General features: G+C 34.8%; 2 protein-coding genes across 5 annotated transcripts in view; one reads left to right on the top strand and one right to left on the bottom strand.

The window, feature by feature from the left end:
• LOC105339124 (dihydroorotate dehydrogenase (quinone), mitochondrial) overlaps positions 1-21393 on the bottom strand; it is a 270339-nt gene that overhangs the window by 169601 nt on the left and 79345 nt on the right. The gene's annotated exons all lie outside the window — the stretch shown is intronic.
• On the top strand, positions 13178-20914 carry LOC105317127 (uncharacterized). 4 transcript variants are annotated; one of them, XM_011413678.4, is made up of 2 exons: positions 13178-13315; positions 17038-20914. In XM_011413678.4, the coding sequence occupies exon 2, from the start codon at positions 17298-17300 to the stop codon at positions 19089-19091; it is 1794 nt and encodes a 597-aa protein (XP_011411980.3). In that variant the 5' UTR covers positions 13178-13315; positions 17038-17297; the 3' UTR covers positions 19092-20914. The 4 variants fall into 4 exon arrangements, with proteins under 4 accessions (XP_011411980.3, XP_011411979.3, XP_011411978.3 ...); XM_011413677.4 differs by lacking the exon at positions 13178-13315 and adding an exon at positions 14511-14822; XM_011413676.4 differs by lacking the exon at positions 13178-13315 and adding an exon at positions 15255-16012.

Here is a 21393-nt window from a genome sequence, read left to right as displayed (position 1 = left end):
CTTTTGTTAAATATATTAAAAACTGAATATAGTTAGAAATTGTGCTTTTGCAAACTTGAATTAAAATATATTTGAATAGATTCAACTGGAAACAAATAAATTCAAAATTGTATTTTGCGACTAAACTGAATGGGCATTTGCGTTATCTTATCCCCATCTTCTTTGATTTTAATGCCAGAATCAATTTTTTGCATCCCAAGACTGAAATTTATCAGCTCACTATGGTAATGTTCTGTCCAATTTCCTTTTTGAACTCCATACATGGTGACCTTAGAGGTCATAGGATAAATGTATGATCTTTGAAAGTTCAAGGCCAAACTCAAGATCGAATTGCTCATAACAGTAATACTAGTATCTTGTGACCATACCATTAGACACATATAATTCATTCGCATGATGTTATTAGCTGTGATGGGGGTAATTCATTGTAAAGATCTGAAAGCGTTATGTATCGTCTCTTTTCCTTAAAGGGACGTGGTCACGATTTGGGTCAAATTCTATATTTAGGTTTTTACTATTTATAATGCTTTAAAAATGCATTTCTAATTATCAAATAAAATTTTATAGTCATGTAAACAAGGATCGTGCACTGTTTTTGTTTACATAGGTTCAAATTTTTTTCCAGCTTATTTGTCCATCTTTTTATTTATTTTAAGCATAGATAAAAAATTCCTAACGTTTAACACATTCATTTTAGGTTTAAACCCGAAATTTTTACTTCAACGTTCAAAATGTAAACAAACGCTTTGTTTACATAGCGGAGAATTTCAAGCTCTGTACTCGCTTATAACTCAACATATGACACTCCAATTTCGGTTGCCTATTAAAAATGCCTTTCTGAAGCATTGTAAATATTAAAATTGGAAAAATAATTCTTGTCCAAAATTGTGACCATGCCCCTTTAAAAAAATTGGTAAATGACACCTTATAACAATAACGCGGTTAATTATTATGAAAAAAAACCCCGCTGACGTGAACAAGCAGACGACAAAGTGGCCTGCTATATAGCGCGTTATGTCTCCACTCGCCCAGAGAAACAGACTCATTTTGAGAAAAAATCTTCATATTTTTATTACATTTGAAACAAGAATTGATTATGAATCTATAAACTTTCTTATTGTGCATGCCATAAGCACAGCTAGTAGTTACAGTCGCTTTGTTTCGCTGGAAAACACTGGTTCAGACCTGTTTTTAAATGAGAAACTCAATATCTCGATGTGTAAAAAAGGCAATTTTATGCGAAATAAGCTGTATAATTTTACTGCATGAACAGTCGATTGAAGAAAATTCATCAAAGAAAGAATGGAGGAGACCTCCGCTTGATTTGCATTTTCTATGTTTTTTGTTAAAATTTACGAAAGCCTGTAAGTGCCATGTGCCTTTTTGTCTGGCAGTACAGCATCAGAAATGTTTCTTACATCGCCGGAAACCCACGGCCAGCCTCGCATACACTTAGTGACCGTGGGCAAACTCATTGAACTTATCTCGTATTCATGAATATTTTACTTTTCTCGATTCACTAATGAGATTTAGCAAACCTATTTACTTTTTTGAGGTATAAAAATGACTATCATGTTCCAAAAACCTATGCTGCTGTTGATAGATGCATTCTTATACATTTATGGGATTGGTGAGATGTTCTCTACGAATTTATGAAGAGACAACCAAAATAGAGTATTAATTATTCACGAGAACGAGAAAAGTTTAATGAGTTTGCACACGGTCAGTAAGCATATGCGAGACTGGCCGTGGGTTTCCGACGACTTGTTTTTAATGGCTGTTACTTAATTAGCTGACGGTCGCCACTTTAGTTTTGGACTGTAATCCACGTAATCAATCAACCGTAGGCATAAATTGGTGTATAATTTGTTATCCGAGGGATGTTCCAAAAATGACAATTAGCTGTTTTCATCCACATTTATTAACCTTTGAACCGAAGTATCCTCATACCCACATATGTCATAGTGATCATCGTTCGCTTGATATGATTACTAGTATTTTAAGTTCATTCTACAATGTTATATTTGATACGTTTGGCCAAGGATAAAGATATTGGTCAGTTGATTCATCTTTGGTCTTAGGATATGATATTCAAACAATTTTTCTATTCATTGTTTATGTATTGTCAATTCTTGGAATATATGAGAATTGCTTTGAATAATGCGGCCCATGTGCCTCTTGTTATAGAAGTTACCTGTAAATGTTTTGGTTTTTGGCATAGGGATTTGCATGACAGAACCTTTATTGTCAAAGAAAATAAAATTTAAAACCATCTTTACTGTTTGTAATCTTCTAGCAAAACTAGGTAGTTTTGCATTCTTTGATGCCCATATTTTGTTAAAACCCTACATTTTGGCTCAAAATGGTACACCCAGGTTTCATCACCAGTAACTTAACTATCAAAAGTGATTTTGGTATATTTTCACCAATGAATTTTAAGTTTCTATCGCGAATTTTCCGTGAAGTTACGGTTATCCCGATAGCATGCCACTCGGCTTTCTACTAAAATACTACCCAACTTTCACCAACGTATCTTGTATTATATATGTATTGTAAACTGTAAATCCTAATGTAAGAGTTCATAAAATCCATATGGTGAATTCAAGGGAAAGCTCAGTTCGTTACACTCGCTCAAGATTACGATGAAGTTCAACAAGTTGTATTTAGGTTGATGAAACATGGTATTCCAATGAAAACCGATTCTCGGAGCTCCGAGAGAACTTAATAACGTGCGGAGATTCTAGCACGGACAGTCCGCGATATAATTCTGTGCAAAAAATCGACACTAATGTGCAGAAATCATACCCAACATACCACTCTATGTTAACGTGCGGGGTTCCAGCACAATTAGCCCAACCGTTCTCTTCCAGATCTTAAACCATTTTCTCTTATAATTTTTTTGTTGACAGGCATCGCTTTTTTATGACAAAGGGATAGTAATGGCATGCCAGAAAAATAAACATTAACACATATAGCTGTTACGATATTTTCACACTTCTATTGTCCAACAATTATTTAATTTGCCTGGAGATTAAGTAAAGAAGATATCAAAGACTAGTGTCAAGACTATTAACATTTTTGTCACATGAAAGCATCTCCGTTTGTTTGTTTGGTTATTTCCCCTTTTTGTTACTAAATTGCTTAATTAGTCTGAGAGAAAAAATAATAAACTTAATTTCTCATAGCAGCTTGTAAATTTTAAATCTATAAATAGATTGTTATAGATACAATGTAAGTTTAGAAATCTTCGATTTTAAACTTTTAATGTAACAATATTTTAGATACAATTTCAATAATTTCTTAGCATTTTTAAAACAGACTCTTTTGTTTATCGTTAAACAAATGAGGTATCCAGCTAGCGGTAATCTTTCTATAGAAGCTTTTTTAAAATATTAGATTTTTTTTCAAAATACCACGAACTTGTGCTTACGGCAAGTTTGTCATCCGAGCCAATTGCCTCACGGCATCAGGCTTGGGGCGAATTACATTGTAAAGTAATGCATTACATTACCATTACTTCATGAATTTGGGCATTAAATTACCATTACCATTACTTGATTTTCTTGAAGTAATGCATTACATTACCATTACATGAGTAAAGTAATGCATTGCCATTACCATTACTTTTTTTTAAGTAAAGCTAATAAAGAGTTTTTGCAAATGTTATAAATATACAACATTCTCTAACATATCTACATCTTCATGCTCAGTGTCAGGTTCAAATTCAATGAATAAACAAGAGTCATTCTTTATTTGCACAATATATAATCATATTGTGGCAATATGAACAACATATTACATAAGTAAAATGGTATTTATAGACATTAGGCATGATACAATATCAGATATGAAATAGAGACACAGGATAACATGCGTAACAAAAAACAATTTATGAAATAATGTTGCGGTTTTTAAAAGCTAAATATAGATATATCCCCAGATTACACAAATCTTTATAATTTTGGACACTTAATTTTATTAATTTATAAACAGATGATTTTTCCCTATCTAATTTCTTAATATATTTTAATCGTATTTCTTTTTACGGAGGACACTTTAAGACAAAAGATTGCTGTTGCACTTAATGATCGAAGTTTCAAAGGGTTCATCTTTTAAATGCATCCACCTTCCGGTCTATACTAAATTAAATGTTTTGCAGGAGCAGTCAATGCTTGAACTGGAAAATACTGTTTGACGATCTTTATCTTAGGATATATTAAGTGCAATAATAAATTAAATACATAAATCTTGTATTTTCTATCAGTCCAAACTAATGTACAGTGTAATTAATATACAAGAGAGAGAGAGAGAGAGGAGAGAGAAACAGAGTGAGAAACAGAGAGAGAGACAGGGAGAAAGAGGGAGAAAATAAGTAAGATTATTTTCAAATAGGTTATAATATTGGAAGTGATATTGATTTTCATAATGGATGGACAGTGCATTCATTTTGCTTTTAAAGGTGCATGTCTGTCTCCTATTCTATTGTGACATAGCGAAGGGAAGGGGATTGGGGTGTTTAGCACTTCTTATAACAATAGATTGTTTTGATACTTAGATTATCCGGGGGGATTAGTGTGTTGTTGACACATTTCTTATTGAAGTGCAAACTAATTGGAGTAAATTGTTTAAATGATTAAAAACTCTTAATAACAACACTCTTAAAAATGTTATGAAATTGTGCTGTTATCTTTAGTAATATAAACAATTCAAAAATGAATTTTAAAAACCTTTTTTAATGAAACATGTACAATTAAAACATTTTTTTCTCAATTAGAATTATTTCTTTCTTCTTTAAAAATAAATTTAATCAAATTCAATTTCAACAATTCATTTATTCATCACATTTTTTAAAGTGAACATGCATAAATATGCATAGTAATGCAAAGTAATGCCATGTAATGCCAGCATTACACTAGATTTTGGAAAGTAATGCATTACATTAGCATTACTTGTAATGCTAATTTTGAGGCATTACACATTACTAGCATTACTTTGAAAACATGTAATGTATTGCAATGCATTACCATTACATTTAGCATTACCCCAAGCCTGCACGGCATATCTTGCATCTCCTTGTAAGATTTCGTGGATTTTTACGATGTTATTATTGGTTGTAACTGTTGCAAAGCGACCTTGGCGAGCAGCATCTTTGGGGTGTTCGCAACCTGTTTTGAACTACCCGCCTACAAACAGACCTATGAGACATTTGGTCATTCCCATGATATTACAGACCTCCAGATGAATACCTACGGGTATAATGCCAAGGAAGGACATTCCCATGATATAACAGACCTCCAGATGAATACCTACGGGTATAATGCCAAGGAAGGACATTCCCATGATATTACAGACCTCCAGATGAATAACTACTGGTATAATGCCAAGGAAGGACATTCCCATGATATTACAGACCTCCAGATGAATACCTACGGGTATAATGCCAAGGAAGGACATTCCCATGATATAACAAACCTCCAGATGAATACCTACGGGTATAATGCCAAGGAAGGACATTCCCATGATATTACAGACCTACGGGTATAATGCCAAGGAAGGACATTCCCATGATATTACAGACCTCCAGATGAATACCTACGGGTATAATGCCAAGAAAGAACATTACCATGATATTACAAACCTCTAGATGAATACCTACGGGTATAATGCCAAGGAAGGACCTACATTTTATGTTGACCCTAATTTCAAGTGCAGTGTTTTCTCTTTTTGCGGTCATTTTTGTATCGTGTAACAAATACGCTATAAACCTATGTACACTGTAGCTTAGTCGGTCAAATTGTGAACGTTAAATTTTCTTCTCCTATGGTTTCAGTAAGATATTTACCCGATTTTTACGCAAAGAAGGTGAAATGACATTATTTTGCAAAACTCCTCGTATTATAGATAAGTTTGTTCCATAACTTAGCAGGTTAATAAAAAATTGAATATTAAGTTAAGTATTAAATTATTTTCATTGAGAAGTATACCTGTATGACAGTGTCATATGTAGTAATAAATGATGTCACTGTCAACTAAGTTACATTTGAAATCATTAAGGTCACAGCCAACTAAGATACAGTTGAAATCATTAAGGTCATAGTTAACTTTGTTACATTTAAATACAATTATGCCATTCTCAACTTTGTTGCAATTTCAATTTTGAGCACAATTAGGTCACTGTCAACGCTGTTACATTTGGTGATGTCATTAATTGTTTCATTAACACTCAATGAGATCGGGTCAATTTTCTCTCATTTAAAATCATAAAAAAATCCTAACAGTCGACAGTTCTACATTCAAAACGATATTTCTATTTCTCTCTTTTCTGTCGTGGTTTCTGCTAACGCTTTGTTTTGATGCTTGCTGTTACTGGCAGTTGCTTCAAGTTTTATTGCCGTGATTCTCCGTTTATATCTTGGGGAACTTGTTCATCATTTGATGAACTGTCGGCCTGAATATGTTACCTTTACACCTCGATGTAGAATCACCTGTCAACCCGGGACTGCACCTGAATCACCATATATAATCAGGCTTTTTTGGTAAATATTTCTAAATCTGATCGTGTAATTACACAGCTCCAGAACTTGAAAGATCCTGTTCGGCAAGGTCGCTAAGTCTTATAAGAAAGAAAAATAAATCACAGTGCCTGGAATCGGAGTAGAATTCGGTTTAATTATTTTTACTGTTCTGTTGCATGCAGCGAGAATAAAAGAGAAACTGACACGTACCCGTGTCATGTAAGTGCTTGTAAAATCACAGGTCAGAAATCAAATGTGCAGGAAAAATTAACTTACGCGACGACCAATTTAATGGCGCATCACGTGAGTTAAGCAGGTCGTAAACAGTCATTAGGGCCTGTGATAAGAGGAATTGTACATTAGAGATATTTCAGGAAAGTGTTTTCAGATAATTTTTCCAATTGTTCTCCGAAGATTGTCAACTAAGTAATTTAAACAGACCGGGTTTGAAAGCGAGTCGCTGCACTGAATCGCCGCAATTTCTTTAAATTGATTCTCTCGACAAGGTTGAAATTTGTAACCGCGTAACCGCAATACAAGTTTTGTTTCGTTTTATATATATATATATATTTGTATATATCACCATGAAACATTGGATGATGTTTTGCCCTTGTTATGTATAATGATCTTTAATTCTCTATGGGCGAGGGTCCATAGCAGGTGTCGAAAAATGTTCTGATTAATAGCTTGGCATTGCGAGGCATCATTTTCATAATTAGCAGTAATGCTACATTTCAGGAAATTGTCAATCAATTCTCTACACTTCCCTTGGGTAGCCATTTTAGGAAATAGAAAATTACCATCTTTGTATAAAGTGATCTGTCTGAGAAATGTTAATTGCCTACATTGCTGCTGGAACACCAGTAAGAACTCAAGGACATCTTTATTTTTAGGCGTAAAATCCCTGTAGATGTTCAATCAGAACATGTTTATATTCTTATTAGACCTCTTGCGCCTCAAATCTGAACTAAATTTCAGTTAATAAAAAGGGCATACAAGCAAAATGTTTGGAAAAGGTCCACCTTTTACGAATAAATTTGAAAATACTTGTGTTGAAATGGAAAAAAACACCATTTGTTAAAAGTTTGCAATAACTATTTGATTTTTTAATAATTGTTGAAATGACAAATGTGAATCAGAAAATTGCTGTAACTGGCTTTTACATTGAAATTTTATATCTTCAAAATCATCTGAAATCGTTGTGTGTTCTTTCAAATCTTTAGCCAATAAAAAGGTTGATAGGTGCAAGTCTATAAATATGTTTTTTAAATTATTTTCGAACACGCATTGTTGCAAAATTTTTGTGGCATTTTAATTGATATTTTGGTTCTTGAAACTAAACTCACAGCAGTTAGTAAACTCTTACACTTACTAGATAGATGTGTAAAACTTTGCCATCTTTGCAATTGATGTCATTAAACTCCCGTACATATAATATATTGAAAAGCTCTAATTTAAAAGCTAAATGATATACCTGTCATGAAAGAACAAAATCCATCGTCTGTCGCCAGTGACAATACAACATCCGTACCCAAAACGAAATTTGGTGGACCTTTCGTTTTTCGTTAGCTTTCAATGCAAACATGGTACCCGTCTTAACCCAGCTAACTGTACAACTTATAATTATTTGATGTCACCAATGACAATTCGACTTCTATACCCGTTAACGGAATTCGGCAGACAACCTTGTCAGGTGTTCCGGACAGAAAAGTCACTGAGAACACGACCATTGTGAGAAGAGAGTGCCCCGGGGGAGAGAGCTTAGTAATTATAAACATCGAGGGGAAGCAGTAAAAGACTGATAAAACTGGTCGTTGATATCATTAAATCATCTACATGTACCTGCTTCTCGCTCCCTTATTTTAAGTCATTTTTAACTTCCATTGCTTGAAGATGGTTAAACTCTTTTCTTGTACACGTGGAGAATAAATTGTAAATTACTTTGTCCCGTAACAGCATCTTATAAAAATAATATCACTATTCGGAATCGATAAACTAAATAAAATAGGACATTTGACATATTGGCATTTTGTTTAATTATTGACATTATAATCATACAGTAATGTAGACCTAAAATTCACCGAAATCCTTTTTCTCGGAGATTTCTATCCTTTAAAATGTACCGTTTTACCTCTTTAAGCAGTTAAAATTGTTTGGAGGAAGATTTTCAGTTAGGGCAAACTTACACAGAATTGGATGGTTACATTATCTAAACTATACCACAAAATATAAGAAGGTTGTTGTTGTTGTTGTTGTTGTTGTTGTTGTTGTTGTTGATGCTTCCTGTGTTACTGTCAACGTTGTTCATTATAAGTTTGGTTTTATTTGTCTTTTGTAAATGCGTTTCCCTTGAAGTAAAATCTCAAGTCAAGAGTTTTTTCTTTCATTTACTCTTTAAGCTTAACATCCAAAATGTTCATTAGATTCTATTAACATTCATTCAGTGTTTTCCTTAGACATTTAAAAAAAAATCTAATGGCAGCAGAAATGTTGAAGGTCTTGCTGGCTCTTCCATCTATGAAACATACCGACGGATGATACTATATTTCTCTCATTTTAGAGAAATATTTTAAATTACGTCGGTATCTATGGTTAAAAGCAATATGCCACATTATTGTTTGGTTGTAACGATTGTTTTATATAAGGAATAAGGAATCATTCTTTGAGTATTATGAGGTGATAATTTTGGTCGGGACGTGATCAAATCCAATAAAGCCCGAACGGCTTTATGATAGATTTGATCACGCCCCGACCGAAATTATCACCTCATAATATTCAAAGAATGATTCCTTATTACTTATATTTATAAAATTTTAGGCCATCGTACGATTAAATATTTAAATATAAATAAACAAACCACTCTGGCGCCTCAATTTGGCGTCATTTGTATTATGAGTTATATAGTACAAAATCGATACGTAGTGTTATCACAGGCAAAGACGCTGGATAATGTAAATACATCATGTATGAAACAACAAAGAAAGTACTTGGAGTATAGATGTACACACTATGCAAATACATGCACTTAGTTTTACGTCGTCGATGTGTATTTTGATAAACATACCAACCGGAAGCTAAGACTTCTCAGACTTCCGTCTGTTACAATACGGAACTCTATGAATAGAGAAATCATGTACGGGGCATCTCGGATATAAACCCAAAATACTCTTCTAGAGTGCAAACAATGGCGTATAGTGTGTTTATGCGATGGAATAATAAGTGTACAACATGTAAACGAGCATTTTATACAGATTCACTCTATATGCACCCTAATGCATGTTGTTAATTGAAGTACTCTATACTGCCATATCTCTGAACATATTACACAGACTTAGGTCTAATGAATTACCGGGTTGGTAGATTCTATTACAATAAATATATGCTACATAGATTACCTTTGCAGAGAATAACTTAATAGCTGGGTTATTGGTTATGCTACAAATTGTTGGTAAATGGATTTAATATACTAATGTATTGTTGTTCATTATCGTATAACCAACACTTGACGTGTTATGGGATTTGTATGCATGTTTAATATTAGGGTTATAAAGTTTATAATACGAGTTTATAATTTGTTCCTCAATTTATCATTTGGGTATCAAAGCGAATATCAGATATATAGAAAATTTTGTATTTTGTAAATATTATTTATTGACTCGGGAATTACAGAGTTTTAAAGAAGCATGCGCACCTTGGAAGGTACATGTGTATGTCTGACTTCCGGTAGTCAAACAACACACCAAAGTCTCCCAAATACGATTGATCATTTTGATAGTTCATGGTCACTGTAACTATAAACAGACATATGTATTAAGTTCCATATATTAAGAGTTAATAATGTCACGTTTATTTTTGTATTCTGCTCTTCCATATTTAGATTGATTTCCAATCATTACCAGGGATGTTTCCCCTTCATTGTTCCCATTTAACCTACATTCCAAATATCGTACACGTGACATAGTTTCCCTGGCGAGCGACAGTTGATCCGAGATTTACTGGAATTCTTCCATTACTGGTCGTTTTCTGAGGTCTCCCCAGTGCCAGCAACTGACAATTGATCACGTGACTAAATTAATTTCTGTGCTCTCTGGGGTTTTTAAAAGGAAATGGGAGTAAAATTTGTTATGTCTTTCACTAAAACCTATTAGTTATTAAATGTGATGGGTGGTTTGCTTTTTTTCACATTAAATTCAAAATAGATCCGGTGATGTAGCTGGATTTATCAGTTTTTAGATAAAGATTGCTCTAAGAGGTAAAAATTACAAGTGAGGTTTTATTTTTGTTTTATCAATTAATGTTTGGATTATTATCGCGCGACTTGATATCACAAACCGAGATTAAAATCGTTGAAACTGAAAATGGGGTGTTTGGCTTTGAGATAAATGACCGAATAAAGTAGATATTTTTTTAATATATAAAACTTGGAAAAAAACGGTCATTGTTATAGGGAGTCCCATTAAAAAATACATATAAATTGGCTAAAATAAACCTTGATATATCTTAATCGGGGGTTTTATAGATAAAATTCACCCTGGAGAGAGATCAAGTGTAATACAGAGATTTACCGGTATTACTGCGATGGAAAAGAAAACTAGGAAAATATTTGTTTTTTTTATTCAAGATGATAAGAACAAGCTTTTTTTTTCCTAATATGAATCAATGCATTCCGGCATATTGGGATAAATTAACAGTGAGAGATAAGAACTTATTTATAACAAAGGATCTATTAACAATTGAAATGATTTTTTTTTTTCTGATTTATTCTTCCACTTCCAAAGAATTAAACTGAAGTAGACATGCATCAGATAAAATATGTTTTTTCTTTATTTCTTCATCAACACTTGAAAAAAAAATTAACGATCAGATGCACCATTTTGTCAAGTTTTAAGCCTGCAAACCAACAACGAAAATTTCATTTAATTGTTGAAATTATTTCAGAACTAAAATTGATCCAAAATTTTGCCGCAAGTTTATTCTGGGATATATGCGTGCATGGTCTTGAAGCCACTATCTGTCCCAAAACCATAAAATGAGAGCAGGCGTTTGTCAAACTTTCAAAAAATTACTCGAAAAATGATTCTGGAATAAAATAATACTTTCATGATGTTTATATTTTTAAACTTAACAAATTAATATCTTATACAATATTTTTTTTGTTAAAATAAAGATATTCAAAATCTTGAATTCGACTTAATTTTGTTTTCTGAGTGAATGGTCATTCGTGTTTTATTTCTGCAGACTATGACCTCGTTTGACCGGTTCGTGCGGTTTTTCGCCCCCTGACGTCAGTTTTCTGTGTGCTCTTGTGTTTTAAATGTATTTTTAAAACCATAAGCATGTGGATAATTCCTCTGTCTGTTTTATATAAACAAACGTATATGATGAGTCTGATTCTAGTATTTCACACACAAGTTTTAACTGTAGATTAAAATTCTAATAGAAATATCTGCATGGGAGTTTAATAGGTTGCGTGGTTAACCAACTGGGATATATTCTACATTCAACGGAATAGGGTTGTTTTTGTTTCCAAATTAGAGGGGTATTTTGAAATTGAACAATACTATTTCACCACTGTTGCCCAATACTAGTATCTTGAAAAAAAACTTTGAATATGATCTTATTGTGGTTAATGTACATGACGTCTTTATCGCAATGTAAATTGACGGTGGACGTATAAATATTCATATCGGCTATGCATTCCTAATTTATTAATCATACTGAAACAACATACCCTGAACTGCACACATCGAGTTCGGCCATTTTGCAAAAATTGCAACATTTTGCTAACTTTTGCAAAGGGAAAAAATATGTACTTTCTCAATGTTCATGTCCTGGCAATCGTTTTTATATAATGATATTTTCATAAAGTTTTAAAAAATAAGAAAAATAGAATTATGATTACGAGGTATCATATACTCGATTTCTTTTAATTTTCTCTGACGAGATTACTAATTTTTCATTGGCAATTTCGCTGGTTTCTTTGAACCACCTCCTATTATAGCCGCTACACTTGCCCATTTATATGAGTAGAGTCAAACCGTGCAGGCTTGAATAATGATTTACATGTATCTATATAAAAATGAGCCTCCAGTTATTTGAAATGGACTCACTGCAGAACAATTCACGTAAAAACGTAAGAATAATTCCTCAAACCCTGGAATTAAATTGATTTTCAAACCAGATTTCGTTCTGGAACATGGCGTAAAAATCATCAACCAAATTGTTTTTTAAAAAGAAAAAAAAACGTATGAAGTAGCATTCAGGTCAATTTGAGTATTAACTAGGTTAAATTGATTGTCCGACTTCTACTTCTTACAGTTTGATTACTCATTTTAATGCGCTTACTTAAAATTCACTCAAACCCGATTCTTTAAGCATTTAGATATTTGCCACATATGTGACGCCTTGGTTGTATTTCGGTAATCATGTCTTAGTTATATTTTTAGTCAGCTCGTTTTCTCAGACTATTTATCACCTGAATCTTTTCTATTTATATACGAGATTCAAAGAGACGTGACAAGGTCTTTTGCCCGGACCTTTAACTTTAGCTATACGTAAATATCTTTGAAAAAAAATTCTCAAATCGTTGGATCATTGATAGCATTTGAATAAAGCGTAAATTTCAATAGCCCCTGATGCAGACGGGTCGGACAATAGGCTTGATGTTGACGAATTCCTAGTGTTGCCCCTACGTCTCTATATCACTGCGTATTTTCTCAGTATATTGACACCATCTTAATGAGTATCTACCCAGGCCATGTATTGTATACAGTAACTGTCACCTGTCGGGGAAATCTAAGGTAAATTATATTGTTTAGCATGATATGCTTTATTTACTTTGGCCCATTTACAAACACGGGTTTTTTTTCTATCTCAGTCACAAAACAAGGATCTCTGGAGATTTGTCTAGGGTCCAATCTTCAGTTGTTTCTTCCAGATTCTATCTCCATTCATTGTGAGGAAATCTTTGATTTAGTAATTAATAGGGTTTCCTGCACTTGATGAGACAAAAGAGATTTCAAATTCTGAAATAACATGTCTTCAACTTGGATTTTCCTAAAAACTGATGAATGAGATTAGAAACCTGCTTTGGAGATAACTTTACGGTTAATCTTCATTCGGGTTCTTTTTTTTCTTCCTGTATGCAAACAACCCTCCCAATGTATCGATATATCATCTCAATACGGGCAAGACGATAAAAAATGCATCTCGTAAACACACGGAAATAATTTGTTGTAAGGACTCGCATTTCGTGCGCGGCGTTTAATTAGTTGCTCACTCCAAAAGAAGGAGCGGGGCGAGAGTTCGCTCCCACACCGAGAGAGCTAGCAAGTGTGATGGATCTGGCATCGTGCGATTGTCTGACAGTTTACTCATGTAGAAAGTCAAAGAGTCCAAAACTGTGTCGACAATTCCGTACATTTACGATACACTACTACACTTCTTTTATCCAGTTATTAGCCACATTCCTACAAGATTTCACCGATTTTAAAAGATTAAGACAACTGCATTGACCAATAAGTCGGCACCCGAAATCTTGATACCAGCATAAAACATTTCACCTCACGACTTTAGCACTGTGAGTCATTGTTACTTATTGTTTGAAGATTTCGTCATGAAATCCCTATTTTGACTTTTTCCAAGGTCCCGGCTATTGTTTTCAGTAGTCTCTGTCAAAAATACCAAAACTCCCAACCTCAATGACCGTTCAACTCTGGCGTGAAACAACGAATTTCCTTTCCATTAATGTTATCATAAGTATTTAAGTCTCGGATAATATTGAGCTTGAAAGCTGATAGTTTCACACAAAGAAACTTCCTGTTTCTTGCACAATAGAAACATTATCGGACTTTTTTTTTAAAAAGTGGTTTTATTTTCTAACCGCGGTACACTCGGGGTTATTTGAATATAAAACAACGGGATAGAAATTACTGCGTTAGATCCTCGTTTTGAATCCGTTAACAATTAGACATTAACATCAAGAATTAGATAATCCACCAATACGCTGTGAATAGGGTTAACCAGCAACCCAATCAGGGGTAGGGGTGATTCCATGAACACTCTGCCTTTTTTATTACAAGTCAGCAGCTCTTATCGACAGTTTCAGAAATTCAATTGTAAAAAGTTAAGTTTCTGTTAGGGCAAGGGAAGTGTAAATTTTACGTATAGATTAACAACTGTCAATCACGTCTGGGGCTCATATCCTCTTCAATGGGAAATACTTATCCATGTTGCCTTGTTCCGTCACCACAAATATAAACAAGGATGTTATTGAATGGGCTGTTGATATTACATTCTTACATTAAGGTTAGTACATGTAGTTATTAGTACATGTAGTTATTAGTACATGTAGTTATTTACTGTTTTACATTACAGTCATTAGCTTATGTTTGTCTATTCATCCGATCCAACATATCAGTGTCAAATTAAGTGACTACATTTTACTCAAGATTCGTTATGATCCCCAAAAAAAAACAACGCGGAAATGAAGTAAAAGCCCCGTTCATAATGAGCTTAAATTCGTTTTATGCTTTTAAAACTTCGGTAATCGGCAATTTGCGTAAGCGAAACAAAAGACGTCTAAGATCCTCATGTTCAGTTTGTTCCAAATGTTATTAAATAATCTGCTTTAAATCACGTCTTAAAGAAGTTGGTTGCAAACTGCAACTAGAGCGTATCTTAAGCAAGTAAACCCGTTAATCCGCGAGATTTCTTGGTTTGTTTAAGGTCAGGTCATTCGATTACCGCGATCAGATTAGCGTAGTGAGACTGAGATCGATTCATCTCAGTAACATCATAATTCAATAACAGAATAAAGAGTCTCGCTGCTGCAGTGCTGGCTGCCGTTAAGATACGTTTATCATGACGATTCATTTTCTCTTTTTCGTTGAGATTACAATACGTAATCAATAGACAGAGAGGGAGAGAGAGAGAAACGAACAGACAAAAAAGAAATCCCCAGCCAGGATCCTTTAAATGTTTTGTGTGCTTCGAGACGTGAACACATGAAGTGGCGGGACAGAACTCGCGACATCGACAGAAACAGACGCGCTTGTATGCACGTGCGGAACATGCTGCATCCGCTTTCACTGTAACACGTGGCCCGGGAGTTGACGATAAGTAAGAGAGGAAAGATTTAGATACTTTTGTCATCAATAGCTAACGTGTCTGACCGAGTAAACACAGCGAGTAGACGTGTGTTATGTAAATTGCAATCGCATGAGAAATAACGCTGAAACGGGTGTAATTTTTTTATGTTATTTATTCACAAAAAGGCTAGGTCATGCTGTGTGAATTTTGAGGACTTTATCGTGTTTGAATATCTTGACTGTCTCGATTCACTGGTTGCACAGTGCATAAAACTCTTGGAATGGAAAACTCACTAAATCCTTTGATACGGAACACAGTTACAGCGGAAAATAATTTGTGTGGTTCGAAAAATGTTAGGTTAAATCACTGCTGTCTGGATTAAATGTTTACAATTTTATTTAACCAAGGTAAGATTTTATATATAGAATCTATAGTGTCACTGTGTTGTAGTTCGTTTTGGAGAAATGTTGAGTCGGTGCTCTGAAGGTCAGTGACATCTTTGATACAGTAGAACTGGTGAAATCTGACTCCTCAAATTATTAACATACCCGTCATTGTTGTTACATAGTTGTTACACACAATGCACGTGCAGTGCATTACTGTAATATACACAAACAGGAATGGGATGCATTCACGTATTCATACGTCAACTGGTAGGGCGTTAGTTCTCTTGTTCTCCATGAATCGCCCCCATATTTGCACAGAATGTACCGAAATTTAAACTATAATTCAAGGGTTCTCTGTTGTTCAATTGTTAAATGGATCTTCGCGTGAATCTAAATCAAAATACTTAGAAAAAGTTAAGGTATGCTATTTCGTTGACAAAAGTGTTGATTTCAGTAAAATAGTTAACGAGATCTCCCGCAGTGAAATTGGTCTGTAGTGAATTGACCCAGAAACTAAATAAATATTACGCTGACGTAATCATATATAGGCGGGACAGGTGGGACACCCTTCTTTCTTTCTCTCTTTCTCATCTGTCTTATTCGGGGATTTTCCCTAAAAACCTGAACATACTGAGATACCTTTTAATTGCTGTTCGATAATCACACTTATAAATCCTTTGAAGCGGTAGGTGAAGGCTTGTGTTACCGAGATTGATATTTTATGAAGGGCTTCAGTTTTAATCTTGCTTTACATTTTGTCACTCCTCTAACCTTACAACAAAGAAGCCTTTAACAGAATCAGATTCCGTGTTTCCGCTTGGTATAATCGTCACTGCAATTTAAACTATTTATTTACCTATTTAATAACCCAGCAGGTGCAGAGAAGCGTTTCTTCTTTCTTTTTGTTTCCTTTTTTTTAAATATCTTATTTTGGGGTTTTTTCTGGTTATTTTTTGGAGCTTTATGAAAAGTACAAACATTGAAAAGTTGTTTCCCATTGACTTTTGTCAGCAATATTTTTCATGGGTTGTTTTGTTATTTTTCAGGTTTGGTGAGGAGGAAAGCCCAACTTTTAAACTAGCAGATCGTTACAACATGAAGTTTCCGGACTTTACCTAAAATGATAACACCTAAAATGACCAATTTCTTGGCTGAAATTTGCATCTAATGAATAGTTAGTGAGTGGGTACTACACCAGGCTTGGGGAAAGCTTTGGTAGATATATGTGATAACGAACCATTACTGTCAACTCGTGCTCTACTCTTAGATACCGTTCTTGATAGTGGTGTATTGGTCCGCGGGTGGTATGCAGCAACGATTCAAATGGCTATTTATCGCATTCATATGGATTTTACACGAACAAGAAACGTTTATAAACGGTTTGCCTGTAAATGGGACATTTTCATCTAGTATTTCAACACACAATGATACCGATTCCTTAAACACTACCCGAAACACACAGAAAACCAATTCCGAAAACTCTCAAAACAAAACCGGCCTGCTCGATTCATTTCTTATAAATACCTGGCACCAACCTAAAAACAACCAAAATTCCCCCTATGTGAACTTAGTGTTGCTGCCTGTTGCTGCGTTGGTTTGCTTCCTTGTTATGATATCGCTGCGGTGTTGCACGTGGCAAAGAGAGGACCAAAAGTTCAAAGACCGTGGCTGTAGCTATGATGTCACTAATTACATCATACTAAGTCAAAATGACGCCGATTACAGTGATGTTGACATGAGATCTGACAATCTGTCCAATTATGACACTGTGAATTCTTATATCTCAGGGGTCCCGAAAAGCCCATGGCGAGCCCACTCGGCAATGCCTTCATTCGTTTCTCTTCAAAGTCGCATCGATTCTCAAATGTACGATACTGTGACGTCATATCGATCCTACCTGCAGAGTCCCCAGGGTAGAAAGACGTTCAACTTTGATAAGAGGGACATTGTCGAAAACGATAAATTAGTTAATGGTCGACAAACTCCACAAAGACCGCGAAAAATTCCAGGAACGCGATTTTCAATAGTGCCTGCCCTCGACAACTACATACGTTTGAAAAGTTTAAACAAATCTCCGTCTCAGCCTGAATCTCCGAAACTAATGAGAACAGCATCCCAATCCCCGGATACTCTGTCATCCAACGGGTCGGAGACGGGTGCGATACCGCGCAGGAATAAAAAGAGTAGAGTGTCGTTCACAGAGAAAAATAAACACTTTGAACCGAGCAGACGACCACGAACGTGCAAAATGGTCGACGCACAAACTCAGGTAGATGTAGATTTTCGTCGTAACAAAAGAGCCAATTCTCAGAAATCGAACATTTCAAGAGGTAAATCTAAGAATGGAGAGAACGTTGACTCTTTTGATATCAAAACTGACGAAAATGCAGAAAAAAGTCAGGGAAATATCTTACAAGGCCTAAACAATGAAGTTAGCCCTCGGGTACACAAAAACAAGCTGGTAAGAGTAGATGTAGAAGTTTACAAAGCATCAAAACCTCAAACAAAACAGGGACTCAGTGGATCAAATAATGACCATTCTTTGAAAGAGAAAGACAATTCTGGGAACTGTCGTGTAATCTCTCAGAGCGATGGAAACACTGATGTAAGAGAGGTCTCGGAGGGAATTCAGATTGATTTTGATAGCGAAACTGAAATTGATTCAGCATCGCAAACAAATGAATGTCCTGAGATTAAGATAAACATCATCGCCAACCCGTGTGATGACATCTCCCTCCCCGAGGAGCAGTCCCCTCCCCCCGTTATGTCGTCACTCCTGTGTTGTCCTAGCATTCCGCCCAAAACAAAATCCGAAACAGACTTGTTTAAAAACAACAATAACAACAACTCAACAGAGAACCTCTGTAGGAGGAAAAGCTGCGATCTCATCCAAAAGTCGCTAGGCAAAAACGCCAAAATCTCCCCCATTGGGGTTCATCGGACAAAGTGTTTCTGTGATAATAATAGAAAGTTTTCACTTGGTGCCATATCACAAGAGTCATCTTCCATATTTAAGTCGAAGAACATCGGGAATTCGTTGTCTTCTCTTAAGGACGTGTTAAATTTGAGGAGAAAGAATTGTGGACAGGATGGTAATTGACCTCAAAAGTCCGATACCCACAGAGCATGGAAACCATTTGAATGTTTCCAGGAAGTGTTTGACATAATTTTGCAAATTACAGCACGCTTTATTCTGATTCAAGAAAAATAACTTCACCCATATTTCAGGCCTGTGTACTTTAAGTGTTTGATAACGCCCATTTTCGTATTAATTTATTACCTGAAAACACAGCACTATATGAAGATAGCATAAAATCTCGGACGGTAAAAGTAAGGCCTATTGCTTGATTATTGTGTATGTACTTGCATTGTTCTTGTACCTACATTAACTGCAACATTCTACAGCAGCGAGCCCTGGGGCGGCCTGTGCACGATACAGATATACATAAAAGTACTCGTTAGAATCTTAATCCCCGCAGACAGATCAATTTATAGAAAACACAATACATATATTTTCTCCTGTGAATGTCAAACTATAACCAGGTTGTTGGCAGACGATTTTAATTTCAACCCGCACATCAACAAGTCATTGTGGATCTTTGACCGACTTTTGCTGCCATGTTGATTTCAGAAGGTGTCATTAACCATTGACTGTATGTTCTCAAATGTACAGACGACTTCCTGCCGCTGTCCTTTCTTCTTGTTTTTATTCAGTATTTTGAAATCGAAAAAAATTTCTCAAATATTTGAACTAGTTTACATAGCTGGAGCATGTAAGACATTTTGTTTGGGTAATCAAGCTTCCATTTTCAAAAAAAAGTAAAATCCCGTTTCTCTCTAAAAATAAGGTGTGTCGAGGGACTGAAATAGAAACACTAGGAGAAAAACATCAAAGCCGTGCATATGGTACATCGGCAATGGTGCACAAAATATAGCAATGCTCTGGAAGTCAACGCTAACAATCATAAATATATATCTCTGGGATTATTTTGGTGAAAACTCGGAAGTGGTTCAAGTTGATTCGCATTGAGATCTGAAGTACATGTACACAAAAACTGTTGGGATTAGTTCTTATACACCCCCTCGTTCCTTGTTGGCAATAACAATGAAATAGCAACATTATGAGAAAACCTCTTTGTGGCTTTAAACTAACAACAATCCGCAATTTATATCAATTTTTGTTTGTATGATGTATTATTCTTACTGGCTAGAACGAATACAAAGACAAGTTATAAATGTTTTGGAGACATTCGATGCTTTTTAGGCCGTTTTTCAGTCTCTGAAGAATACGGATAAATTGACTGTCTAGAATTGTACAGAATTTTATTCCTGCATTTGCATGACTGAGCACAAAACTTGATGTTATGATAATTGGTTGTTTATTCAAAGAATAGTAGACTGTTATTGCATTTTGTGGTTTGGGTATTTTTTTTAATCTAACTTGGATTGTGATAAAGTAAGCGTTGTTTACATCTGGGCTCACTGCGTGGCCACAGTTTATACCAGTAAAATTGTTTATAACCTTGTGCATAGTTGATGCAAACACTGGTTCAAAAATATGATGATTTCTGTGGACAAATTGATTCGAAATTGATTAACGTTCATCTCCAGTATTGGTCGTCACAAGGGGGACACCAAGCCAGAAGAAGGTTTTGTTTTACTGTTCAACGTTTTATTTTAAAATATATCTGCCTTATTTTTAAAGGTATTGGCCAATTTTGTGTTCATATTTAATACTTTTAAAGAAAATTACAAAAGATATTTTTCATGTTGGGTTTGAGAGAAACCCAGAGAGAGCAAGAGAGATTTTCTTGGAGAAGAGAGGTGTGTTTATCCTGACATTTGTACGTCTTATGATTTATCAAAACTGTGTGATACATTTTGCAATTTTGTTGACCTACTGAATAAATTATTTTTATAAAATTTGCTTTATTATAATTGTTTGTGGACATTTCGAGGATGTAAAGCGACTCGTACAATCTGCAGCAAAGTTAGCACCCCGAATTACTGGAAGTTCACTAAAGAAACTGAAACCAAGCTGTATTTGCAAAGTTTGCATTTCTTTTAGACTTTAAAATTAACACGATTTCTATTCTAAATGTTTGCATTTCTTGTGCTTAAAAATTTAACACGAGGGATGTATTCTCGATGTCTGAATAAGCTTCAGTGTTTTATCCGAGGAGGTGCATAAAAATGAAACATCTGTGTCTTCTGATGAGAAAAGACCATGGCAATGTACACAAAGGAGGCACATTGCACGGATAAGAATCAATAGTTTCTACAGGTAGTTTTTGTCACACGTGTTGCAATAAGAACACCAAACCGTGAAATAAAAGGAAAGTGATTATCCTATTGTTCATGGTCAAAAAATGATAAATGGAGTTTCGACTAATGTACCAGGC

This window comes from Magallana gigas, chromosome 3 (assembly GCF_963853765.1).
Source record: "Magallana gigas chromosome 3, xbMagGiga1.1, whole genome shotgun sequence".
NCBI classification, from domain to species: Eukaryota; Metazoa; Mollusca; class Bivalvia; order Ostreida; family Ostreidae; genus Magallana; species Magallana gigas.
Note: the sequence above shows the minus strand (reverse complement) of the source record. Positions and strands in the feature narration are given on the sequence as shown.